The sequence below is a fragment of the Gadus chalcogrammus genome, chromosome 11 (genome assembly GCF_026213295.1).
Source record: "Gadus chalcogrammus isolate NIFS_2021 chromosome 11, NIFS_Gcha_1.0, whole genome shotgun sequence".
Taxonomy (NCBI): Eukaryota; Metazoa; Chordata; class Actinopteri; order Gadiformes; family Gadidae; genus Gadus; species Gadus chalcogrammus.
In genome coordinates this window covers 23,439,723-23,466,033 of record NC_079422.1, presented here as the reverse complement: position 1 = coordinate 23,466,033, position 26,311 = coordinate 23,439,723, and the positions used below count along the sequence as shown (strand labels likewise).

Sequence of the window (26,311 nt, the reverse complement as noted above, 5' to 3'; positions counted from 1 at the left end):
ATGTTATCTATGTATAGCAATGTCCAAAGGCTGTAGCGACACATATTGTATGTTTGTCCTGCTAAAGAAGCAAAGGGAGTTTAGGGTCAGGTGGAAAGTGTGTGACCATGGCCTGCCAAGGTTTGGTGTGGGCATTATTTCTAATACATCTGAAATCTCTTTCTCTGTCCCTCCCTCCCTCCCTCCCTCCCTCCCTCCCTCCCTCCCTCCATAGACACGCTGGCTCTTCTGCTCACCGACGTTCTGGTGTTCCTGCAAGAGAAGGACCAACGTTATGTGTTTGCTGCCGTGGTACGTTCTGCATGTCATGTGAAACTGTACACACGCACGCGTTTCAGACAGACATCTCTCCTGCTGATGAACGGGTTTGTGTACGGAATGTCATTCAAACGCGTACGTAACCTCCGTACGAACCTATGTCTTTCAGTGACACTTCCATACACACAGGCGTGTATGTAGATGCAATCACATAGTGCAACTGGCGTATTCTACGAATGAAAAAACTGGCCAGCTTGTATCTCTCTCCTCATCTCACCTTCCGCACTCCCGAACATCAAACTGGGGCCCACCAGCCGGAGTGGACCGCACAGTTATTTAGTGTCTTTAATTCTGAATGTTGCCCTCCGAATGACTGGAGGGGGCTTAATAGTACACATTGCTTCTTTCACAACAATCCCCCGTTCCCGGGGTCAATACAGAAATGTGAACGTCCCTTTAGCCAATGAATGGGTTTGTTTACGCCCCTCCGTCCTATAGGACCAGAAGCCGCCCGTCATCCCCCTGCAGAAGCTCATCGTCAGGGAGGTAGCCAATGAGGAGCGAGGGATGTTCCTGATCTCCGCCTCCTCCGTGGGGCCCGAGATGTACGAGGTTCACACGGCGACCCGGGAGGAGCGGAACGCGTGGATGCGACACATACGCCACGCTGTGGAGAGGTGGGGTGTGTGTGTGTGTGTGTGTGTGTGTGTGTGTGTGTGTGTGTGTGTGTGTGTGTGTGTGTGTGTGTGTGTGTGTGTGTGTGTGTGTGTGTGTGTGTGTGTGTGTGTGTGTGTGTGTGTGTGTGTGTGTACACGGCTGCATGTGTGTGTGCAGTGACCCAAGTCTGCAGCAGTCCGTGTGTGTGTTAGTTTGTGCTGATCCATCTGTTAGCATTCCAAACGTAACGACGTGCTCTCTGTGTGTGTGTGTGTGTGTGTGTGCGTGTGTGTGTGCGCGTCTCTCAGCTGTCCTGAGGAAGAGGAGGAGGAGGAGCGCAGCACTGAGTCAGAGGAAGCCAGGCGAGCGTCCGAGGCCAGAGTACAGAAGATTCAAAAGTTCCAAGGTCAATAAAAACATCCCTGCCCACACTGTAAATTCAATATCCCTGCTGGGGAATCCACACAACATACGCTCTTCATTTCCAATTCCACTTTGAATTAGATGGAAAGCAAAACCGAATTAGACAACACATTATAAACAACTGTGTGTTTGCAAATGTGTTTTCTGCAGAGACTCTACTAAGCCAGGACCAGCAGATATGCAGCACCCTGGAGGAGAAGTTGCAGCTCTATGCCGAGCTTACGGAGCTAACGCTTGGACCGGGAGAGCCAGTGACACAGCGCCATCTGCTGGCGTCGCCCGAGACTGACGCCGACACACCAAGACAGGCTTCCACACTTCTTACAGCCGCTGTGAAAGAGGGTGAGGGGGGTGGGGAGGCTGGAGCTAGTTTGTCAGAAATTATAAATTATATTTAAGTATCTTATATACATGAGAGCCATGGCCTTGGTAGTTGGACTTTGAAGAAACCGGAATAGATTGATCTTAAGGCACTGTGTATAGTGTTCGTTTTTACCAACGGAGTGTGAAAATATAAAATCTATTCTAAATGGTGGTTGTGAGTGTTTCTTTTCTGAACTGCTCTAATAATTGTTCATGTGTTACACAGCGGAGAGGCTGTTGAATATTCTGCAGGCTGGGGAGGCCTTTTCCAGCCAGGGTCCAGAGAACTGTAGCTACAACAGCCACGGCAGTATCCAGGAGTCTCCCTCTGAACGTACTGATTTCTATTCATTTACTCTATGTCGCTTCAATCATTTAAGGTGTAGCCGAAGGATACATTGAATGTGTTGTTGTGGTGTCCATGGTTGCTCCATTTCACTTTCACCTATTTTAGTCTTATTTTATAGTGTGCTTTGAAATACAAAGCATTTCCAGCATTATTCCTGTGCATAAATGATATTTCACCAGTGAGTGGTCAAGGGTTATACATTTCTTAATGTAGCCAAGTGTAAGACAATTATCAATTAATAATACGATAATACTATGATGCACACAAAACGGTCCATCTTATTTACTTTCTATCTACCAGTAATTGAATTTCCTTATTTAGTTCATTTTAATTGTCTTTTTACCGTAGCGGATTATCTTAGCACGCTCAGCGTGAGCTCAACCTCACTGATGTCCGACGGAGACTGGCCAGGGCCTGACGGATTATTGTGCAACTCTCCCACCGAGCAGAGCGGGGACGTCAATGGCACACAAGCAACGGTGCGGACACTGCAGTTACTTTTTTTTGTTTCATTTGTTTCAACGTTTTGCGTTGGATTGATTCAGGTACATGCAGTAACACTGTGTGTCCTGTAGGTGGCGGAGAGTGTCCAGAGTCTGACGCAGCTTCTCTACAGCCTGCAGGTGAGTAGTTACGGAAAATGTAGATAATAAGTGTGCTATTAGAAGTTTAGCCCGTAGTTTGGACTTACTCCCTGACTGTCCATGACGTTCCATGTATTTATTTTTTATTGTCATGCAAATTAAAAACTGTAAATATAACTGTGGAATCAAGTTCATGACATCATTGATTGATCTTAAGTTCACCTTTAGTGTTGCCCCAAGGGAGTGTCTGGACTCTGTTTGCTCCACCGACGGTGAACCAGCAGTCAGTAGCCCGTGGTGTTAGTATAAGTCTCCCCCTGGTGTCTGCAGGCTGTGGTTACACTCCAAGACAGTTACTATGAAGTCCAGAAAGTCCTCCGCATGGAAGGACCACGTCCACAACCCCGCATCGCCCTTCAAAACAACCAGGTATGCATCATCCTCAGCATCATCGTACTATAAAGGCCCAAACAAAAAAACATCATACCATACTGCTTCAACGAGAACGTTTGGTCACCCATCGGCTCTAGGATCACGAGAAACAGCGAAGCCTGGAGAGGAAGAGGGAGGACACGGAGAGGAAGGATTCGGACCGGAGGAGGGACGACGTGGACGGGGTGCACAAGCTGCACGCCAGGCTCAAGCAGGACCAGCAGCTGTGGGACCGGGAGTGCCTGGCCCGGGACAAGCAACAGGTACGCCTTGCTGGTCTGCTTTCCTCTCCATAACGAGCAGCCACCATGCCCGCCTGTTGGATAAGCGCTGATGGAAGTGATCACCCAGTGGTTCCTCTGAGGCGCTTCAGGACGCTCACAGTGCTGGGGATTCAAACGGCACGGCCACTATTCTAAGCCAATTAGAAAAATGTGATTTAATCCTCGCATTAAAATGGGACACACTTTTTCTTTTTACTGTCGGGATCTCAGCGGCATATCATGTATTTGAGGTCATGTTTGAGCGTTCCTTTGCATTAAGATGTTCTTAAAGGTGCTGTTTGTAGGATTTAGTTACATCTAGCGTTGCGGTTGCAGATTGGCCTTTTAGCAAGTTAGAGATGAAACGGTACGAATATTTCATAACAGGGTCATATTGATCATGGTTATCAGTATCACAGTATTGTTTTAATGTGGCTGAAATGTTGAAAATGTACTGATGCACACACTGAAATCCTTTCACTATGTTTTATATTGAAAACCACATATATACAATTGTGTGTCACACACATGACACACCGGTTGTGTAGAAGTATGAAATGTTGTTCGTAACACTGTTGGTTTCAATGTAACTGGTGAGTTGTATGAATTGTGTAACTTCCATATTCTGGATAAAAGGATAAAATAAGCTTTGTAGAGGCTGACTTTACGTGTATGTATCTTCTGTATCTTCCATCCCTATCCCATATCCAAGCCGATGTTTGAGAAGTTCTTCCTCTGTGCCGTTCCAGACCCAGCACGAGCTGCTGCTTGAGCAGCGTGAGCAACAGTGCCACCTAGAGGCGGAGAGGCTGCGCTGCGAGCGCAAGGAGCTGGATGCCCAGCTGCTGGAGTACCAGCAGAACGTGGACCGGCTGTGGGAAGGCCAGCGCAGCGTGGAGCGGGAGAAGGAGAGGGTGGAGGCCCAGCAGCTGCTGCTCCAGAGCTGGAAGCACAGCCGGCAGAGCAGCCTGCCCGTCATGATCCCACTGGACGGATACCAGGTAGAAGGAGGAACGCACAGACAGTGAAGTAAAGCACACAGAGAGAGCGATGGGAAAGGAGGGATTGGGATTCAGAAACAAACTCGATCGAAGAAAAAAAATATAAACACAAACAAACTGCCATATTCAAGAAAGTGGTACAAACCGGGTATGTTTGGATGTAACAATACTATTAATGCTACTGAATTTAATGACACACTGTAGCGATGTCCGTTAATGCACGCCACCTGGGAGACATTTCTTGTGCTTATCCAAACAAACGTGCTGGTGATGTCAAATCCGGTTTATTAGTAATTAGTAAATTATTAGTAAAAATCTCGCGAAATTATTAGGGCTTTAGGGCTGTCCCAATGTCGAATTCCAAAGGGCGTGAGGGTTTGAGTCCATACTTACAGAGCCCTTTCCGTCAATCTGCATCAGTGAAGACAAAGCGTTGTGACGTTTACCGCGGAGACCAAATTAGGAAGGTAAGCAACAAGACCACGCTACTGTCAATGCGCGAGTAGATGGGAATTTCAGCCTTTTTTTAGTGAGCCGGATCATTTGGATCAGCTCACCAACAAGAGCCGGCTCTTTTGGCTCCCAAACGGCTCTTCATGTAACTAATTATACCTTTTATAATTCAGCCAAATGTAGCCTGTTCTGTCTCATGATTATTATATTTTCTAATATCAATAAATTGCTGTAGCCGCTTGTTTTCATTGCATTTACAAAAAAACAAAAAGAAGCTAAAAATGAGAATTCCCAAACCGGCACGTGTCAGCAGCATCTTTGTCATTAAACGTTGCCAAGGTAACATGTGCTCTCGTGAAGTGCTGTGTCAATCCCATCTATACCTATCTGAGCCCATGTGGCCTCACACACTCACTTAGCACCTGAGATAAATTAAGTCTGTGAGTCCTCAGTTCTCAGGGCTCACTTTGGGATTGGGCCCATGAGTCTCTTCCCTGCCAAGTCATCTTCCTCTTCCTTAATATTCATCTTCATCTCCTGTTCTCATTCCTCTCGTCTTCTTCCTCTCCTCCAGGTGTCGGCCCACAGTCGCTCTGGCAGCCTGGACGGCAGCTGCTCCGTGCACGAGAACGAGGCGCCCCCTCTCCGGCCTCCCCCGCAGCAGAACAACCACCCCCACCACCACCCCCTGCTCGCACACCACCACCACCCCCTCCTCCACCACCACCACCACCAACACCACCACAGCAACCACCAGCACGAGAGTCCCCCTGCGGGGCCCAGGAAGCTCCAGAACAACGCTCTGCTCCACAGCCCCGGCCTCTACAACAGCCTCAACACACTCCTCAGCCAGGCGCTCGCCAAGCCCCCGCTGCCGCTACCGCTACCGCTACCGCCACCGCCCGACAGACATTCCATAATCTACGGTCGCAGCCGCTCCGTCGGCACGCCGGGGCGAAGCTCGCAGCTCCAGAACAACAACAACAACGGCGGCAGTAAGCATACCTAGCAGTTTTGTGTTTAGCAGTCGTTTTTATTTAGTTACTGGATCCTATTTGTCTTCAGTTCTCTTTATTGGGTTGTTCAGAACGAGGGATGTAAAAGAGCTGTTTATATTTACTGCTTTCTTTTTACCATGTACACACCCATTAACTATTGGTGGATCAGCGGCAGCAGTGTTTTTCCAACCTGAATCCAACCAAATAGCACTTTCATAATGAATCTCTTTCTCTTTCTCTTTTTTTTCTCTCTCTCTCTCTCTCTCTCTCTCTCTCTCTCTCTCTCTCTCTCTCTCTCTCTCTCTCTCTCTCTCTCTCTCTCTCTCTCTCTCTCTCTCTCTCTCTCTCTCTCTCTCTCTCTCTCTCTCTCTCTCTCTCTCTCTCTCTCTCTCTCTCTCTCTCTCTCTCTCTCTTCCCCCCCATATATCAGCTGACCTCAGCCCCCCGTTGGAGCGCGTCTCTCAGGGGTCGTGGAGGCCCGTGGTCACAGGTCTGGGGCTCTACGAGGACGACTACCCCTCCTCCGCCTCACTCACCCCCCTCCTCAGCCCTCAGGCCTACCTGGCTCTGGATGGACAGAGCGGGGAGGAGGGCGAGGAGAACATTGTGTACCTCTGAATGTCTTGCGAGGACTGATGAGAACGACTGGAAGCTAGCCCTAACAGGACGGGGTTAGTGGGTCTGGTGTGTGTGCGTGTATGTCTGTGTGTGTGTGTGTGTGTGTACTGGTCTGTCAGAGTAATAATACATTTGTGCCTTTTATTCATTTCTGTGCCAACTTGCCATTTGGGTTAAATGATCAATATAATCGTTACCTCTTGTGCCTCTATATCAAAACAAGTTCTAAGCAAATCAGCTCTTGTGCTTGTGTCCATGCAGTGCAAGTTAAATGCTTCTTGTGACCTGTGCTGTTGCACTTATCAGACTGCTGTTTCCTGTAACGTTGATGTAGGGGGAACCATAAGCACTTACTGCTATATATTTATATGTACGCAGAATAATGATAACAACAACCCTTTCCAGCGTAAACTTTCTATAATAAGTATATCCCTCTGTTTGTCAAAATTCTGACGCAATTCTTTAGGGCAGGATATTTAAGTTTGGATGTACTCATTTTAAATATATGTATAGTTATGGGAAAAGGCTTACTACGCACATGGTATTGAACGGATATATTTGTATCTTTAAAGCTTTTTCACCGTTAAATGTCTAATATTATATTGTTAAATACAAATTGAATAAAAAGACACCTGCAATGTAACTATTATTATAAAGAATCTTGAAGCTGAAATGTATTGATTATAATGTGTGTGTGTGTGTGTGTGTGTGTGTGTGTGTGTGTGTGTGTGTGTGTGTGTGTGTGTGTGTGTGTGTGTGTGTGTGTGTGTGTGTGTGTGTGTGTGTGTGTGTGTGTGTGTGTGTGTGTGGTCAGTTTTGTCATCAACAATTTGCTAATCTCTTCCCTTGAAAGCCTCGTCCTACTGTTGTGAAGCAACAGTATTGCTGTTGCTTCACAACAGTAGGACGAGGCTTTCAACATTTGGCACCTCAACTGACCCATTTAAACTGTCGTGATCCATTTGTGATAAATCTTTTGAGTTCGTAAGTTTAATGCTCAATTCGTGAAATATGGACTTGAGGAAAACTTTAATTCTTAAGCTGTTTTTATACATTCTAACATCGTCTGCAAATAACTGGATGCTACTTTGAAGCTGGTAAGTTTGCATCTACTTCTTAATGGCTGATTACATTATGTGACTATTTATTGGGACAAATTGTGATAGATAATTGACATGATTCTCTGGTTAGGCCAGGAGCATCCTTCCCCAGACATCCTTCAGCTCCAGGCTTTCAATACTATCCAAACACTTGTGGTGCGATGGCTCGCCAACCAGGGCCCCGTTTCCCAAAACTATCGTTAGCCTTAATGGATCGTGGAGTGCGTCGTACGAGCATCGTACAGTTTTCACTCCGTTTCCCGAAAGCATCGTTGGTAACGAACGTCGTGAAAACGCTCGTAGCTAACCTTGATTCCAGGGGTACTACTCGTAGGATGCTAGGAGCATTGTTGGCCTACTATGGCCTCAGTGGCGTCACCAGCCGACATTCCGTGTATTGGATGTGTTTTATAAAAGGGGAACTATGCAACTTTTTTGGCTTAATTAACATTAACATAAAAGGTTAAGAGTCATTGTGATGGTTCTTTAACACTTGGGTCGATTGGTCGTTGTTTCGACTCCCCCTGGCTTATCTTGGCGGGAAAAGGGAATATGCAAGTTTCTGCCGGCGACCCGCCGCCCACTCTCGCGGGAGTCTCGGGTCTCGCGAAGCACCGAATTGCTTTAGGGCACTACAGACCAGTGGTGGATTTAATGATTTGTTTCCGGGAAACAGTTCGCGTCAGTCAATTGGCCAAGAGGAGTCGTTCGTGAATTGTTCGTTCGTTCAGTCAGTCCAGTTTCCGTTTCCGGTAGCGGTGAATCGCATCATGGAATGCACCCATTGCATGGTTCTCAGCTGAGTCAGTCAGACTCGGTGCCACCGGATACTCGACTGAACTGTTTCAGTCGAGTTTCCGGTGAATCGAATGATGGAATGTGTTTGTGCACGGTTCTGCTGACTCTGAGTCAGTAGCCGCGTTAGATTTCTATGCGGAATAGATCTGTTCCTAAAATGTGATCAAGGGAGAGAGCATCAGGCTAGTCGTTGTTGGGGATCCTGCATATCCGCTCCTTCCGTGGCTTGTTAAAGGACATCTCAGCTCCTCGCTTCTACCTCCAGAGCAGGAATCTTTCAATGTTTATCCAAGTTCGTTCCGGGTTGGGGTGGAAAATACATTTGGAATTCTAAAGGCAAGATGGCGTGTTCTGTTGAAACGTAGTGACTTTCACTTCACATTCACACCGACTGTCATAGCTACCTGCTGTGCTTTGCACAATTTTTGCCAGCTTCAGAGAGAACATGTAAACTGGTTGGAAGAGGCTGCAACTCCAGACGGAATCTATCCTCAGCCTGCCAGCAAATGTTAATGAACATGGTGACCACGAAAGGGCCGTGGTTACAGGATATATGGCCACTCACTTTCCCCTTCGCAGGGGTCATCTCTATTCATTTAAACACGTATGGTTAAGGGAACATAATGGTGGAACAAATATTTAATAAATAAATAACAATATTTTCACATCAATATCTGTTCACCTTATTAATTTGTTTATTCATTGATGGGGAACTTTAAGATATATATTTTTTTAATGTACCCCATATCAAATTGTATGTATATATATATTATATATATATATATTATATATATAGATTGTATTAAATTTAAAAAGACCTGAGGCCCTCAAATAGCTGCCCTACCAAACGCTCGGTCGAACGAGCACTTTCTTCCAAAAATCTAGACATGACCCTCTCCTCACGCTCTTCATTCAGTCTCTGTGTTCGCTCCATTCTGTCCATTGCAGCCTTTTGTTCATCAGTCAGGCTTTGGTGAAATCTGCCATAACCAGATGCCTGTTTTCCTACAAAAAGAGTGAAATAAGGTTTTGGAAATTATTAATTTCTTTTTAAATAAAGGCTACCCCATGATTTGTCTGTAAACAATACAGGTCTATATCAGGCATGATGTGGAAGACAATGGGACAAAGCAAGCTTATTAAACCACAAACTATACCTTTTCTAAAAGACTTTGCCCTCTACATACAGGTAGTGCATCCGAAATCTTCAATGTTAACATTCAAATTCATGTTCGGATTCATCGGATTTGTGAGGGCCGCTGTAACCCAGTGTCCAACCTCAGGGGTAGGGAACAAAACCGAACATTGCCATTTAACAAACATTTTTGTCCTTTGACCAACCGTGATGGCAGAAAGAAAACCCAAGAACCTCTGGGAACTGAAGAAGCCTAAATGTTCACTTCAGGTTCGCATTCAGGAACGTGACTTGCTGCGCCTTGGAGGGAGACGGAAATGATCAGCCCCATCTTACTGAACACTCGTTCAGATGGCACTGACGTGGCGACCACACACAATCTCTCCATCATTAGCTGAGTGAGCCTCGGATAGATCACTGATCGACTTATCCACCAGGTCAGAGGGTTAGAGGACCTAGGGATCAGTGCCTCTTGCAGGAAGGAGGATCTCGAGGGTCACTTCCGCACCTGCACTGATGTGACCGACGAGCCCTGAGACCTGATCGTCGAAGTCACCCCAGACCATGCTCTCCTCTGATGGTTGTCCCCCCGCAGCTCCTTGTTCCACCAGAGCTTCCTGCTGGGATGGATTGGAGGTGGTCGCCTGTGCTGCAGCAGTTGTAAGCCTTTGGAGGGCCTCGGTGGCTGCCTGGTCATCAGAGGAGGTCTTCCTCTTGAATCTGGGGTCAAGGATGGAGGATTCCCACAGCAAGGAGTTGAACTCAATCCTGTGGAAACGCTTGGCCATCTCAGCGTTGAGTGAGGTTAAAAGGGACACCACCACAGGCTGCTTGAAGCGGCCGGTCCTCAGGTGGTTTGCAATGACCCTCTGCAGACCCCGTGCCAAAATAATTATTTTGGAGGCAGTCACCTAGCTACAGATAGGACACAGAAAGGACACAGTTGCAGAGGGTCATCTTTGTTATGTGGAACCTTTTTAAAATGTGTTTTAAATCAAATATTTATGGATTTGTTTATCTATTTATTAACCATGTATTTATCTATTTATAGACCATATTTTTATCTATTGACCTTTTATCTATGTATTGAAATACATTCATCTATTTATTTACCATGTGTCATATATGTCATGTCATTTATTATGCCCCAATGAATTTAATTACATAAATTAAATAAATTGATTAAATACATACCCTTTTCCACTGTCACCTCTTCATATGGCTGCAGCACCTCGCATGCCTCTTCAATGGCCTCCCACTCCTCATGGGTAAAGGTGGTCACTGCTGGATTCACCAAAGCCAGGGTGGTGATGATTGCATCCCTCAGTTTCACAAAACGCTTCAACATGTAGAAGGTTGAGTTCCACCGGGTGGGGCAATCCTGCAGAACCTTCAGGTCTGGCAGACCCATTTGTAGGAGGGTGGCCCTTTGCTTCTCCGCCGACTCGTGACCAGTTAAAACGGTCACGAGTTGAACCGAAACACCGTAGCAGCTAGAGTAGTTAAAGCTTTAGCAGCAAGCTGAGGTGCTCATTAGCGGCACTGATTTGGGGTTAGGGACAAATGATATGGATATCATTGTCCCATTTTGTTGAACAAAGTGGCACATAAAGATATGTCCAGTACTGCCTGAACTATCATCCATGTTGTAAAGTTTGTTTAGCATGTTCGCTAACTAGCGATTAGCGCCTAATAGCGATTTTTTGTTTTTGCTTGTTATCCATGTTATAAAGAAAATGTCTTTACTATAGTGAGGATATTGCCATCAAAGGGGGGCAAATGGGACATGGAGATATGTCCAGTACTGTCATGAACTAGTAGCCCCGCAGCCCCGCGGCTCCGGGAGCTCGGCCGCATGTCGTAGCCTACGGCCACGTCAGGAATGTCCCACTTAACGTATGAACACTTATTTTTAAATCAAGAGTAACTTGCTAAATAAGTAAATATATCTGGTCCTCACCTTTCCAAATTGTGTAAGTTATATCACCCTTCCAGATGCTGGGCTTTCAAACTCGAGTTCAAGAAAAAGAGCGCGTTAAAACCGGATACGGAATTAACTCTGAGTAAGAGGGCATTAAAACTCTTCAACAACACCACCCACAGAGCTATTTTAGCACTGCAAGTGTTAAAATAACACCAAAATCAACACTTAGCAACTCGAAATAATTAACTAAAAGAACAAGATATTTCAACGAAAAAGTGGGTGGTTTTGGAGCAGGTCGAAATAATGTTAGGACATCGATTTGATACAAGGCGAAATAAACAAACAGATCTCCTCTAGGGTTTGTCGAATCTGATTATAAGTGCTTCTTTTACCACCGATGTGTGATGTTGACATGCCAAGCTACTTCAAATTGTTATAGTGACGTCACAAGCAAACTATCTATGAGATGTATCAACCTACCAGCCTACCAAGTGGACTGTACCAACTGGTAGGTTGATCTATCCATCATACATCTGGGTGAACAGATGTGCATGTGATGTCACTAGAAGGTCGATTTTGAAATGGCTTGAAGCATGGCATCACATAGGCCTACCGTATCAAAAAAAATAATTCATAAATAAATACATGTCGACCAGAGAAAACTAAGGCCCAATCCCATCCCTACCCCTTACCCTTACACCTCCCCCTTAATTTGAAGGGGGAAGGGGAAGGGGTAAGGGGTAGAAATGGGATTGGGCCTAAATCAATAGGTTTCTTTGACTGCTGTACATTTTCATTTAAGTGACACTATATTGTATCCAATCACGCATTTTCTCAAATAGTTTCTCAAATACTTTTAGTCAATAGTTATAGTCTGTGTTTAGTTCAATCTTCTTGTGAACACTTTTTTTCAACACCCAATCAGAAAAAGGGCTCCCATTCCGCATTCAGCACATTTTTTCGCTTCACGTCTGAGAAAGTTTCATCATGGTTTCGACGCGTCATGGTGACCTTGTCAAACAGGATCTAAGGCATGGAAAGATTAACGTTGTAGTAGAGTAGTGATTGAACGAAATCTCTGTTTGATTAAAAAAAAAAAAAACTATTTAACCGGACTATTCAAGGCATTAATTTAAAAAAATACTTTGCTAATGTTTTGCACCTTCCCCAGGCTAAATACTTTTTTGGACATTTTGTGACAGAATTCTCCTTACAAGATACGGACAAATTATAAAATAGTAGGCCGTATTAACGTTATGTTATCAATATTCCTTTATTTCAACAAGAGAAATACATCAGAAAATAAAACGACTGCGCACGCTTGCATACATTTGAGCCATGGAAGATTTCGTTTTTTTTATTTACAAATCAGTTTGGCTGCGACAGATTTTATATTAGAATTTCCACCAGATATAATATAAGACTATGAATTGTTTCTGGCTTACTCCTCAAATTGTTGGCAGACTATATAGACCTATATAGGTTCCCCTATACAAAGTTGTGATGGTTACTGGAGTTGAACAACAATTGTATTGGTAAATAGATAGTTGCAGCATGTTTGACACTTACCTAATTATAATTGGACAGAGCGACACATGGTGACTATAACCCATGCAGAAACAAAGTGGGCTTACAAGGTTTTGGATTCTCTAACCTGCCTTTCTAGCCTGTGTATTTTCTGTCAGCAAAAAAATAGTAGAAGAAAAAAAAAGGTATTCCACATGAATACTGTAAAAGGTGTAGAAGCAACAACTCTCTCAAACACACACACACACCAACTGCAGACTTAAAGTTAGACTTCTTAAGACACCCAGACACAATACCAAAGGCAATTCTTCATCTTAAATGGATAATCGGTTATTGACTGAGAACACTGTCTTAACTTAAATAGATTCGGTTCCATCTCCCAGAGGTCAATCCAAAGCAAAAAGTACATTGGATGAATCTGACAAATTGAGATTATGTCTAGTTACCAAAATGGGATGAACTTTGTCTACTGATGTTTCTTCAATTATCTGTAGCAAATTCAGGAGACACACACCAGGCATGGATTATGTAGTCAGTCCGAGAACATGTCGAGGACAGGGTTTTGCCAACAGGTGTGGGAATGAACTCAGTTACACATCCGTTTCCATGAATATCATGGTTATATGCATCTGGTCTGGTCTTAAAATCCAAGACGCCTATCATGTATCTCATTACATCTAGGCTCTGTTTTGCATCCAACAACCAGTCTACTGTGAGTGAGGAAAGGAGCATAAAGGACATTGGGTTCATGAAGCGATAAGGCGCAATGCAAGAGCACATTAATCCGATAAATGTGTTGAAGCCAAACATCAACTTTACTCACAAGCTCATTGAAACTGTCACCAACCATTAGCATAGAAACATTTGTGTCATGACAAGTCCATCAATTCTAAATGGGAATGTTTGAAAGTGTTTGCTCATCATCATGAGGTTTAAAACAAAAACAAAGAAAACTTTAATAATCGTTATCAAAAAAGGTCCAGTCGCATCCGAGAAGGCCCATTGCTGGTTGGGCCAACATGACAGAACCTCGGCTGACCTCAACAAACAGAAACAAATGAGAGAAAATCAACAGTGTCCACTAGTCAACTATGCCTATGTCAGTCTCTGGATTTGGGAGCGATTTAACCTTGAAATCGTTTTCTTTATCATTTCCTTTAGATTATAACAAGAATGGCAGATTGTCAGGATTTTACTTGAAACAAAAAAACAGACACCTAGTGTTAATTTTCTTTCCTGGTTTCCTAGGAGTACAACTTAAACGCCATTCTGGACCTTTAAATTTTAAAATCGGTATACCGAAAATGCAATATTAAAGACATTTGAACAATACACCACCAATACACAAGTTCACGCTATTAACTCCTCAGCTGGCATTGAAACACCACAATGACGTTTAACTTTGAAAGGTTCAAAAATAATTCCCTGACTAAACCCCATTCAGCCACCTTTAGCTCCCACCAGTCAGGCCAGACCTAGATGCCCGTGGTCTTCCACCATGTCTCCCAGTCCGTCTACCCTGAGCAGCATCTGGCCCATGTGCTGAGAGCTGGGGGCAGGTGCATGATGGGAGTCGTAGGAATAGCAGAAAGGCAGAGAGGCATGTCCGAGGGGACAAGGCAGAGGCATCACATGATTTCACAGCATGAGTTCTGCTTCCGTGCCTGCACAGAGAAAAAGAAACAGACGCATACAAATACAATTAGGAATGGTTGCTGACTGCAAGGCATTTTATCCCATTCGGAACAAGGTTCCAGGACTTACAGTCTTGTAAAAGGCTTTGGACTGGTTCCCCAAGTGTTCAGACTTTGCCACTAGATCATCCAGTTTCTCCCCCCTCTCCAGCAGGCTTTCCATGGTGTTGTGCTAGATAAACAGATAGGACAACCAATTAGAAACATTGTGCAACTCCAGCAACCAGAGACCACAAGCCCTCCAAGGTTTTCTCAAGAAATATCTCACCAGAATAATCTTTGTCTCGTCCAGTTCGGCCTGAACTTTGGTCATTGCATCCGCCTCCTTGGGATTCTAGCCAGAAACAGAAGCCTTCATTTTAAAACTTTTGTATTTTTCTACACAAACAAACAAACCAGAAAAACATGGCAAAACTTTAACTCAGATTCCACATAAAATATCAATTATAAAGTTGAACTCCAATGGTTGTTTAGCTGTAAAGCTTATCACATATCATGCAATACACCTGGCATACAAATACAGGCAGCATCATCTTAATTGACTTTAGCACGCAACATCGAAACTGTATGAAAGCGGTTGAAAAACGCCTGCTAAATATTTGTACTGCGGCTCATTTAAACACACAAACTGTATCACATGGTTAAAAAAGGTACCTGGTATTTAGCTAGGTGAAGATCGAGGGATCTGTAGTTGATGGTTTCAGGGTTTCCAGAAGGCCAGTCTATACTGTCCACTTGCCTTGAGAACTCCTCTAAAACCTAAAAGATGTTAAGAAAGGACACCCCCAAAAATGGTTAATTCTGAGTAAGTGTCAAGACAGAGTGAGTGATTCCAGGTTGTCTGTGCAGCCGCACTGCCCACCTTGTCCAACAGTGTGAAGCAGACTCTCTGCGGGTATTCATGGTCAGCAATGACGACCGCACTCAGGTCGTCGTTCCTCACGTACACATGACAAAGATACTCTGGAGGAAGGAGCAGGAGCATTGTTTGGTATAAAAACTTTTAGGATATCACGTCTGTTGAGCCATTAACGTCACATGGGTAATACGAGTCTACGTCTGATATCAACAACTATTAATATTGTCATTTGACAGACACTTTAATCCCAGGCCACACTATATAGAATAGCCTGCACATGGACAGTTTCATTTGAATTATCTGCACAGCAAATTAATTAAATAAGCCTTTTAAATAAAGCACTGATTAGGATGACTGAAGGAACCCGTATGGTTTTGGTAGAGGACCCAGGCATTTATGCTAGTGTGTGGGGGATATGTCAGGAGGTAATGGGGAATCCTTCATAGCGTTGGGAGGGATGTTTGTGCTCATATATAACCTTGTTCTTTGACAGAGGCTCGGCTTCCATGTGATGTCCGTTCAACAATCAAGGCACTGGTGAATGTCATGAACTCCTGGACACTACAGACCAAATGAGACGATGCACATGAGGATTTTGAAACCAGACAACTAGTAAAATCAACAATGGCTCAATGCAAATTAATAGCACTAATTATCGAATGATAATATTTAAGCACTATTTTTCTTCTTTGAAGCACCAACGTTATACCATTGTAATGGAATTGAGAATAAAGATACAGCTAGATTGTAATAACCATCCGTCTAGAAAAGGTACACGGGAATACTGGAGAGGGGGTAGTGGTGGTTGTCACACCCACCTGGAGCGCTGAAAGAAGCTGAAAGAAGAGAGGTCGTAGGCCGCCTTGAGTAGGTGGGATTTGGTGGCCCCTTTATGAAGGATGCTGAGGCTGAAGAGTTTCATGTTGATTGAGAAGTGGCGGTGGTGTCAATCACACGGCAGATATGAGCAGCGAGCCCCGAATGATCTGGTGAACAACAACACAAGACGAAACACACGAGTCATACTCATCCGGCTTATATAGGAGTGCTAATTCTAACGTCAATGCTAACATTAGGCGGTTAACGTGCCAACTTGCTGTTTTTCTACCAACATGTCGGCATCCTACAAAATAAATAAATATTTTGACATGTAACGTAGTATAGTATAGTAATGTTAGATAGAGCGGATGACGTCATGACAACTCCTATTTTATCTATGCTATGTAATTGGCTGTGGCTAGTCGGTCTAGGTGCGGGCCTCACCACACAGAGCAGCCACACAGGATGGTCCTGGTCCAGGAAACACAATAGTTCCCAACTTCGCACAACACTGGGTTTGAAAGAATTGTCATCAACTTTAGAGCACGTAAGACTCGATTAGGGCAGAGAAATTTTTCCAAATGCTACCTGGAAAACAACCCATTACCACGTCACGACCCATTAAATGTCCAGCGGGATATGAGTCCGATTAGGAACACATAAAGGAGAAAGGTTCCGGGGGTTTCGGCCGGAGGACAGCAGGAAAGCTTTTGCAACAAATATAACCCGCTAAATGTATCACCAAAACAAAGCAACGAATTTCTTCATATATATATATCTATCTATATATAGATAGATATATCTATAAATCAATATAAAGATGTATATCTAGATCTATATATGCTGTATGTTGATAGTATTTTTTGTTTTGTTTTATTTGTCCTGTGAATGATTTAAAGAAAAGGCTGGGTGTAGGCTTAATTTTTCAGTAACGTGTCAATGGTAGATTGTTGATTGAAAGATCTGCTACCATCATTTTGGTGTTTTCCCAAGTAAGTTTGCTTCATTTAACAATTTCCCCCTAGCCACTTAGTTCTGAGCTAAGTGTTTTCCATCAATGTGTGGTCGGTAAAACCATTTCCAGGGAAACAATGAAAACGTTTTGCCGTGGAAACCAGGGAGCCAGCACGGCAAAGCTGTTGATGGATAGTTGTGGCAAGACAAGAATTTCCCCAAAAAATCTACATATTTACAGTAGGCTATATCAATAAATAGTCAAGTCTATCAATTTCTGTCTATTAAAGGTTGGGTATGGAATTCTCTTTTTTGGCCATTTTTGCAAAATGACTTGAAATCCTTATCATAACCCACTTACAACCACTGAGTTAGAAGTTCTGACATAAAAATTAAACAAGTCAATCATCTGTGGAACGGGCAGGGCTCGAAAAACTCCAGCCAATGATTTTCAGAACAACCGAGTGGCATTGGACAGTAAGTACGTCCATCAAACGGTCGTACTTCACTCCCCCTCCCCCTCCCCGCTCCCCGCGCGTGATCCCTTCGTGCACGTACTCAAAGCGCGTGACCCAGAGCAAGCTTCTGTTTGTTGTTATCCTGCGGTAGCTACTGGAGCTAGCTAACTAACTAATCTTGGACCTAGCACTAAAAGACAACCCGTCCCTAAACTCCAACCTAGCTAGCCTGGCTCGCTCTCGCGCATCTGTGTTCGCGCTTGTGCATGACCGGACGTCCATGTACTTGGAATGGAGGACCATTTGATAGTTTTGTATTTTTAAAATCTGCTGGCGTTTCGCAAATCCCATACCCAACCTTTAATAGATATAAATAATGCTACACAATTTCACAATGTGCTCGGCATTGATTCCTATTGATTCCAATGTGTTTAGCATTGCACTATTTATTCCTAAATGAATTCCCATAATGCATATTTTCTGTTTTTGCACACCTGCATATATATATATAATATTATATATATATATATATATATATATATATATATATATATATATATATACTGTGCATAATGTGTGTGTGTGTGTGTGTGTGTGTGTGTGTGTGTGTGTGTGTGTGTGTGTGTGTGTGTGTGTGTGTGTGTGTGTGTGTGTGTGTGTGCACATCTGTGTGCATGCTTGCCTCTGTGCATGCACGTGTGTTTGTGTATTCATATTATGGTCTGTGAACACCGCTGGTCCTACACTGTGGTAAAGTGCACTGAGGGAAAGGGTCACTTGCCAAAATGCCTCTATCTTCTTCAATCAGATATGGTCACTGCTAGAATAAAAAGTATAACCACTGACACTGTCACATGGCAAATGCTTTCTCTGGTCATTCATCCTGTGGTGCTGTTCTGGTTCTCTATTTTAAACATTGAACCTTTGGCTCTTTAAATAAAAGTATGATTTGGCAATGCCAAAGAAGTAACATGTCAATAGCTTGTTGAAGGTGCGTTCAATGTCACAGGTCCTGTTGCCTAATATAAGTAAACATTCATAAACAAAATCCATCAATGTTTTTAGTTGCTTAGGCCATTAAAGCTTTGTATGAATTGTAAAAAAAAACTTAGATCACAGTCAGCAAATGACCATGAACCTCTCATAGACATAAAACACAATAAAATGATATGTATGAGCATCCCTGTTAGGTGGGATCATAAGCTTCAAATGAAAAGCTTAATAAATACTAGCATATGCGTTAAGAACGCAGATCCAAAACATATGTTAATCGGATCATGGTTCAACGTGCGTCCTCTGGGCCGGCAGACCTTTCCTCCTTCATGTAGGTTTGCCTCCATGGGTGCTGTTCTTGTTTGCATGTGGCCAGATGGGGGGGGGGGGGGGGCTCCTCTGTGGCCTGCCCACTTTAGTGGAGCTTAAGAAGAATGGCTCTTCCCAGTGGTCCAGGCGGTTCACTGTTACATAATAGACACACACACACACTCAGCGCACACCTAGAAACACCCTGAGCCCGTTGAGCAGCACATCCAGTAGACCCTTGGAGATGCCGTGTGTGAGCACTCATCTTAGGCAGATTCTGAAGATGCCCAGTAGTTACAACGCTGAGGTGGATCAAAGCCTCATGGTAAGACCAACCGCTTGTTCTTATTCGAGTTATAATTATTCATTCATTCATTCATTCATTCATTCATTTATTCATAAAACCTTTATTTAATCCTCAAAGGTACATTAGGTTACAAATTTACAAAGATATTGAGAGACAGAGAAATGCAAAAATTTAACAAATCAAAGAGAAAAATACTCGGTGCGAGCCCGCTTTGTTGAAGTGGTTTGAGATCCTACACCTGAAATGTTCAGGGGTCAGGAGAGTAAGAAGGAGAGTCAATCTTGAAGATGTGTTGTTGGTAATTCCATGCTTTCTCGGTGCATAAAAAAATATATTATCCATCAGAGTAAACCCACGGGACTTGAAGCATAGAACAGATAGCAGAGCAAGTTTGGTCCTGTGATCCAGTCCAGTATAAATATAGTAACAATATAGGAGCTTGAGGTGATACTATGGCTGTAATGTTATTCATTCATCTTGTGTTCGTATGCCTTCCCATTTTGGTTCGGAGGGATTTTTTCGGGTTGGGCAACTTTGTTTAAGTTGTTAAAATATCATTCCTGTGCTTTCAATATGGTTGTGTTTAGGAATTTAGTTGTAACTTGTGTGTCTTTTCATAGTTTCATCCTTTATGTTTATGGATTATTTTGCTCCTGGAAGATTTGTTGTGCAAGACACATTAATTCTATACTTTTCTATGGACTCCCTTTTCAAAGTAATCCCTTTTCATCATCTGCTCCTATCTTCAATATTATGCATTCACTTGGCAACAGAAGTTACGTATAATCCTTGACTAATCGTCTAATGGCAACTCTGCAATGTCCCCTGCCTCTTTGCAGGTGGAGCAGATTCTCTCCGAGTTCCGTCTGAATAAGGAGGACCTGCAAGAGGTCATGAAGAGGATGCAGCTTGAGATGGACCGAGGACTGCGTCTGGAGACACACAAGGAAGCCAGCGTCAAAATGCTCCCCACCTATGTCTGCTCTACCCCAGAAGGATCAGGTAGATACACTGCCCCGCTCCGCTATAAATGGCTGTCGTTGTCGCTTTTGCACCGGGGTGGGGTTCCCTAGCAACAACCCGTTGCCGGGGAACTTTTAAGTGTCGTAAGAGTGTGTTGCTCTGACATCGAAGCGTTGCCAAGGTTAGGATAGCGTAAAGCCTGATGTTCGCTACTGGAACGGTAAAGCTGTAAATGCATTGGAGTGTTTGCGGTCACGTCAGAGGTGGGAGACTTCCTCGCCCTGGACTTGGGGGGCACCAACTTCCGGGTGATGCTGGTGAAGGTGGGCGAGGACGAGGAGCGGGGCTGGAAGGTGGAGACCAAAAACGAGATGTATTCTATCTCTGAAGACGCGATGACCGGAACCGCTGAAATGGTGAGTACAAACCCCCTTCCCTCGACGTTCTTTAAAAGCTACCATAGGTGTCATGTGATGGTGTTTCTCATCCTTCTCCTGTCTCCACACTCTCACGACGCACAGCTCTTTGACTACATAGCGGAGTGCATCTCAGATTTTCTCGGCAAACACCACATCAAGCATAAGAAGCTTTCTCTCGGGTTCACCTTCTCCTTCCCCGTCCGACATGAAGATATTGACAAGGTAGGCTGATTCTCATGGAAAACATCACGTGAAATCCTTTTACCTCTATCCAATAGATTATTCTGTATTATCGTGAAGTGGAAATGGTAAACCTTTGAAGTTGTCGGTAGGTCTTTGTAGCAGCAGAAATATGACACGTTGACAGAAAATAGGTAAATGTTGTTATGCTGGCTCTTCCCTCAGGGCATTCTACTGAACTGGACCAAAGGTTTCAAGGCTTCAGGGGCAGAAGGGAACAATATTGTGGGCCTGCTGAGGGATGCAATCAAGAGGCGAGGGGTAGGTAGCTCAGCTCAGGGGAAAGCTGCACCAACGACTCCAACATCAATTTCCTCTTGCATGATTGTCTTATTTTCTGTATTATTCGATTCAGGACTTTGAGATGGATGTGGTTGCCATGGTGAACGACACAGTGGCCACAATGATATCTTGCTACTACGAAGACCGCAGCTGTGAGGTTGGGATGATTGTTGGTAAGCTGCCATGTGACACACACACAGTCAACAATACAGCTTTATGACAACGTACCCTAATGATGATCTTCTTTTTTTCACAGGCACTGGTTGCAATGCCTGTTACATGGAGGAGATGCGAACTTTGGAGCTGGTGGAGGGAGAAGAGGGTCGCATGTGTGTGAACACAGAGTGGGGGGCCTTCGGGGACAACGGGGAGCTGGAAGACTTCAGACTGGAGTACGACCGGGTGGTGGACGAGTTCTCCCTGAACCCCGGACAGCAACTGTGAGTTGAGACGCGTGGGGGAGGGGGGGGGGGGGGTAAAAAGGTTATGTAATCCCATCCCAAATGCGCACCTGCATTCCCTATTCTTCAGGGGAACATGCACGTTCTCCCGGACACACTGGGACATTTAACCTTAGATGCCACTTACTCGAGTAGTTACTGTTTAGTTTTTTTGCTAATCATAATTATCACTCTCGAGCATTACTCACCTGACCCCTTAGCTGAGCACTTCTGCGGGGTTGCTAAGTGACCAGCTCTTTGGCAGTGCATGTTTGTTACTGGTCAGAGTGTGTATACGTCAGCGGTCAGTCAGCAGACGGAGGTGTCAGATTAATGATCCCTTTCTCCTGAACTTGGGCTGCTGCTCATCAGCCTAATGGCTGTTTACCTTTCACCCGACCTCCCGCACGCCGGGCTGGTTCTCACTCACCCTCTTCAGCCTCTACGGCCCAAAATGGGCAACATGCAGATTTGCATCCGGCACCTCTCTCCTTCTGCCCCCCTTCCCCCCCCCCCCCCCCCACCCCGCTGCGCCTCGCCCCCGGCGAAAATAGAGAAGGCGCCATTGTTTGCACACGTGTTGTCATGACGCACGTCCTTTTCGATCGCTCTTCCTCTCTCAACTTTCACTCCTCCTCCCCAAGCAGTGTTCCTAACCCCACCCGTGTGGTTGGTTTGGGGGTTTTCGTTCCTCTCGGCAGATATGAGAAGCTGATCAGCGGGAAGTACATGGGAGAGCTGGTCAGGCTGGTTTTGATCAAGCTCGTCAACCAAGACCTGCTGTTTAACGGCGACGCTTCAGACCTGCTCAAGACACGCGGCGGCTTCGAGACGCGTTATGTGTCCCAGGTGGAGAGGTGAGGCCATGCGGGACATGCTTCACAGTACATGTCCCACAACGCTTATCAGTCATCATTCATGTTGGTCCTTGTTTCAAGTGAATCGCCAATAGCCTTCTGTAACCACTCTAGGAGCAGTTGTCTAGACTTAATAACATATCATAGGCCTTCACTCTCAATATACAAAGACTTAGCAATGCCCTTTTTGCCCTCTGCTCCCCATGGTAGTGACTCTGGGGACAGGAAGCAGATCTACAACATCCTGTCCACCTTGGGCTTGCTGCCGTCAGAGCTGGACTGTGACATTGTGCACCTGGTGTGTGAGAGCGTCTCCACACGCTCCGCCCACATGTGCGCCGCCGGTCTCGCCGCGGTGATCAATGTCATGCGCGAGCGCCGCAGCCAGGAGGCCCTCAAGATCACGGTGGGCGTCGACGGGTCCGTCTACAAACTGCACCCATGGTGAGGCGCAGGCCGGGCGAAAAAAGGGTGGACGTGGGTGCAGGTTTGCCGAATACAGTGGGAGAGTTGAACCATAGAGATGGTAGAGATGCAGAGTTGTCCTATTCTTGGTTCTTATTTTTTTTTGTTTCCTTCTCACAGTTTCCAAAACAGGTGCCACGAGGTAGTCCGGGAGCTCACGCCGCATTGTGACATCACCTTCATCCAATCAGAGGAGGGGAGTGGCCGGGGTGCCGCCCTAATCTCGGCCGTGGCCTGTAAGATGGCGGCCTGCATGATCACACAGTAGGGCCGTCGTCTCGCAGCGCCTCACTAACGGGAATCTCCGACGGCCTTCAGAGTCCTTTTCCTGAGACAGTGTGGCCAGGGGGAGGATCTCTGGCCAGAAGTTTGGAAGCACTCCTTGAGCTGTGGAATGTCTTTCGCAATGTAAGCAAGTGTCTACATGAAGACCACCACAGACCATCACTCCATTTTTAATAATTACTATCAACATAACGTTGTTTCAGATATTTCTTATAGGATCATCATTTCACAAAACAAAATCACAAAAAACGGAAAAAATACCTGCACAGAAGTCAATTCTAAGTTCATATGTCCGAGCTGATAGTTAACAGACGTAGATGGGCCCCTTTTAAGATAACAAATGAGTTGTTCATGGGGTGTAGACGTGAAACTAAAGATAAGCTAGTCTTGGTAGGACACAATAACAGACCGGATCAAGTGAAAGGTAGAGAAGAAGGTTGTATGTCTCTGTAGGGATCCTTTCCATAATGAAAGTGTGTAAGATGAGCCTGTCAGTAGCAAAAATAAGCACTTTTAAAAGACGTTCATTGACGGGGCACTATTGCCTCAAAGGATTACATTGCACACCGTTTTTGTGGATTATGGCTGCAGCTTTCTTCCTCAACACGACCAATTTAGAAAAACATTGCCACATCAGTCACTTAGTCACTTACTGATTTTTTAAATATTTTATACTTTTTAAGATATTCTACTTTTAAAATACTATCTTTTTTTAAACATGGGAGTCAAGGGGAGGCCTTCGATATAATTTAAACTTTATTCATTATCACAGTTTTAGTTTCCTACCGGCTTCGTTTTCTGTTGGTCTCATTGATTTTATATTGAAGCTGTAGCGTGAGGACGTCTAGCGGTGTTGCCAGATTGGGCGTTTTTTCCCGCCGGATTGGGCTAATTTTGGAAGACGTTCAGCCAGTGTTGCCAGATTGGGCTGCTTTTCCCGCTCTATTGGGCTACTTTTAATCACGCACCGGCTCGCTATTCTCTTAAAGACACACACACACACACACACACACACACACACACACACACACACACACACACACACACACACACACACACACACACACACACACACACACACACACACACACACACACACACACACACACACACACACACACACACACACACACACACACACACCAGCACTGCAATACATTTGAACTTTCAGATTCTTCTTGAACTTTTGTTCAAATCCCTTCACTTGATTTAAGCTATTTAACGTTTCTTTATGTCTTAATCTATGTGGCTTTATTAAAAATTATTTTCAACCTCACTTTGTACTACAGCATTCACCACGTTTTCTGCAGGAAATGCATTTTCTAGTTCCTTGTTGAAGCTTTATTTAAATGACTATATTTCATGTTTTAAAGCAGGCACTAGTGTTTTTTTTCAGTTTCACTATGCTACTGGAAGTTAAGCTACCATGTTGTTGACTGTATTAATACATGGAAAATCTAATACCAAGGAGAAACATGCAGGCATTTTTTTGTCAATGTATGGAAACTATACCGAACCATACTGAACCCTGACACAACCGTATACGAACATGAGGTTTTTTTATCTGTTTCACCCCTACACTTTACATATATTTGCCAAGAGTTGTTCATTACCTTTTGTTTATATTGGCTTAATATTGTATTGTGCTTTGTATGAAAAATAGACCTGACTGTAATAGGGATGTAACGGTAAACCCGATAATAATGTTGTCAATAACGATTACCATTTTCATTTCAAAATAAAATTATTATCTCGGTGGATAACCGCGCCCGCGGTTTGGAAACCGTTTGCTTAAATCCTTACAATCGCTTCATCCGAGTCTCCTCCAGTTTCCGCGCAGGCTTATTGTGTAGCCTAAAACATAATGTTTTTAAGTTTTTTGAAGTTGGAATCATACCAGAAGGAGGGGACGACAGCGCTCAAGACATCCATCAGCATTCTAATAGGGATGTGCATTTCTGGCAAAAATGCTATTCAATATTCGCTGAGAAGTATTCGAATAATATTCAAAAAGGGTTAGCTACATGCGCCGAAAACAGACCTCTATTTATTTATTTTACTGAACACAGAATGCATGACGGTGAACTAGACACATCAAAAAACATATCTTCACACGGTGTGTCTTTTTACAATTGATTTGTTACCAGCATTCGTACTGTTGATCAGCAGAGAAATAGTCCGCCAGACGTTGACGTCGCTTAGCAACCGAGGACGCTGGGGTTGATAAGTTACCGGACAACTTGCGGAGTGCTACGATAGAAAAAAAAAATCGACTTATCTCGACAGCGGCCATGATATGCTTAGCAACGGTGAATTTTCAAAAAATATTCACCACCGGAAGTTGTGAAGGCCCATGCAAGTGAACGGAGCGTTCAACAGCAATGAGAAGAGCTGGGTAATAAATAACGATAGTCACATTCATTATTCAATATTTTACGTGACTCAGACTATTCGACGATTGTTGCCCATCCCTACCTCCTAAGATGTCTAAGTCTGAAGTATGGGGATATTTTGGGTATTTAAAAATACTGCGATAATACCGAAAACCGGGATCATTTTGGTCTCAATAACCTTGAGGTTAAATTTTCATACCGTTACATCCCTAGACTGTAAATATAATTGCTAGATAATTAGGTATGTTCGTTTTGATGTGTTTAATTTAAAAACAAGACTTTCATTTGTATTTCAGATTAATTTAAGATTGAAGCGAGACTGAAACACTTTTGAGAGACAGCTGATCCTCTACAGCAAGGTTTTAATGACTGTTTCAACCTGTAAATAAAGAGTTTTTTAATGTCTCCGGTCCAAAAAGGTTTTGTGTATTTCTTCCACGAGAAAAACTCAGATTGGTTGCGTAGACTTTACAGAAACATGTTTATCTGAGTGCTGAAAAAGCAATTAAGATTATCCTCAAAATTGTCAACGTTATTACTAGGTCAACATCAACTTTTTAGAACCTTTTGAGCCCATACTTTCTAACATTCTGTCTGCATTCAACCATGCAGTGAAATCGACTTCTTACTAGTAACCTAGTAACCCAAACAGTTAACATGAGCGGAGTGTGGTGGACCTGTGGTTCTGGTC

General features: G+C 44.1%; 3 protein-coding genes across 6 annotated transcripts in view; 2 read left to right on the top strand and 1 right to left on the bottom strand.

The window, feature by feature from the left end:
* LOC130391504 (rho guanine nucleotide exchange factor 28-like) overlaps window positions 1-7,171 on the top strand; it is a 40,654-nt gene extending 33,483 nt beyond the window's left edge. Inside the window, exons 28-39 of one of the 3 annotated variants that reach the window (XM_056601691.1) lie at window positions 215-291; window positions 757-935; window positions 1,224-1,321; window positions 1,489-1,680; window positions 1,928-2,035; window positions 2,399-2,529; window positions 2,626-2,673; window positions 2,965-3,063; window positions 3,165-3,329; window positions 4,079-4,330; window positions 5,358-5,778; window positions 6,212-7,171. In XM_056601691.1, the coding sequence (XP_056457666.1) occupies window positions 215-291; window positions 757-935; window positions 1,224-1,321; window positions 1,489-1,680; window positions 1,928-2,035; window positions 2,399-2,529; window positions 2,626-2,673; window positions 2,965-3,063; window positions 3,165-3,329; window positions 4,079-4,330; window positions 5,358-5,778; window positions 6,212-6,399 (1,958 nt within the window). In that variant the 3' untranslated portion in view covers window positions 6,400-7,171. The remainder of the gene's footprint in view (window positions 1-214; window positions 292-756; window positions 936-1,223; window positions 1,322-1,488; window positions 1,681-1,927; window positions 2,036-2,398; window positions 2,530-2,625; window positions 2,674-2,964; window positions 3,064-3,164; window positions 3,330-4,078; window positions 4,331-5,357; window positions 5,779-6,211) is intronic. The other 2 variants (XM_056601692.1, XM_056601693.1) reach the window with 2 other exon arrangements.
* A 5,887-nt stretch (window positions 7,172-13,058) lies between these two features.
* ykt6 (YKT6 v-SNARE homolog (S. cerevisiae)) lies at window positions 13,059-16,904 on the bottom strand. The gene is made up of 8 exons (XM_056601524.1): window positions 16,700-16,904; window positions 16,255-16,422; window positions 15,915-15,997; window positions 15,440-15,540; window positions 15,232-15,336; window positions 14,846-14,911; window positions 14,648-14,749; window positions 13,059-14,547 (listed from the first exon to the last, which is right to left on the bottom strand). The coding sequence occupies exons 2-8, from the start codon at window positions 16,356-16,358 to the stop codon at window positions 14,512-14,514; spliced, it is 597 nt and encodes a 198-aa protein (XP_056457499.1). The 5' UTR covers window positions 16,359-16,422; window positions 16,700-16,904; the 3' UTR covers window positions 13,059-14,511.
* Window positions 16,905-19,132: 2,228 nt separating this feature from the next.
* On the top strand, window positions 19,133-26,052 carry gck (glucokinase (hexokinase 4)). Of its 2 annotated transcripts, none has more exons than XM_056601522.1 (10): window positions 19,133-19,294; window positions 20,116-20,278; window positions 20,501-20,655; window positions 20,761-20,880; window positions 21,064-21,159; window positions 21,254-21,353; window positions 21,437-21,620; window positions 22,322-22,477; window positions 22,688-22,921; window positions 23,063-26,052. In XM_056601522.1, the coding sequence occupies exons 1-10, from the start codon at window positions 19,214-19,216 to the stop codon at window positions 23,208-23,210; spliced, it is 1,437 nt and encodes a 478-aa protein (XP_056457497.1). In that variant the 5' UTR covers window positions 19,133-19,213; the 3' UTR covers window positions 23,211-26,052. The 2 variants fall into 2 exon arrangements, with proteins under 2 accessions (XP_056457497.1, XP_056457496.1); XM_056601521.1 differs by having other exon boundaries at window positions 20,483-20,655.
* The last annotated feature ends 259 nt before the right edge of the window (window positions 26,053-26,311 follow it).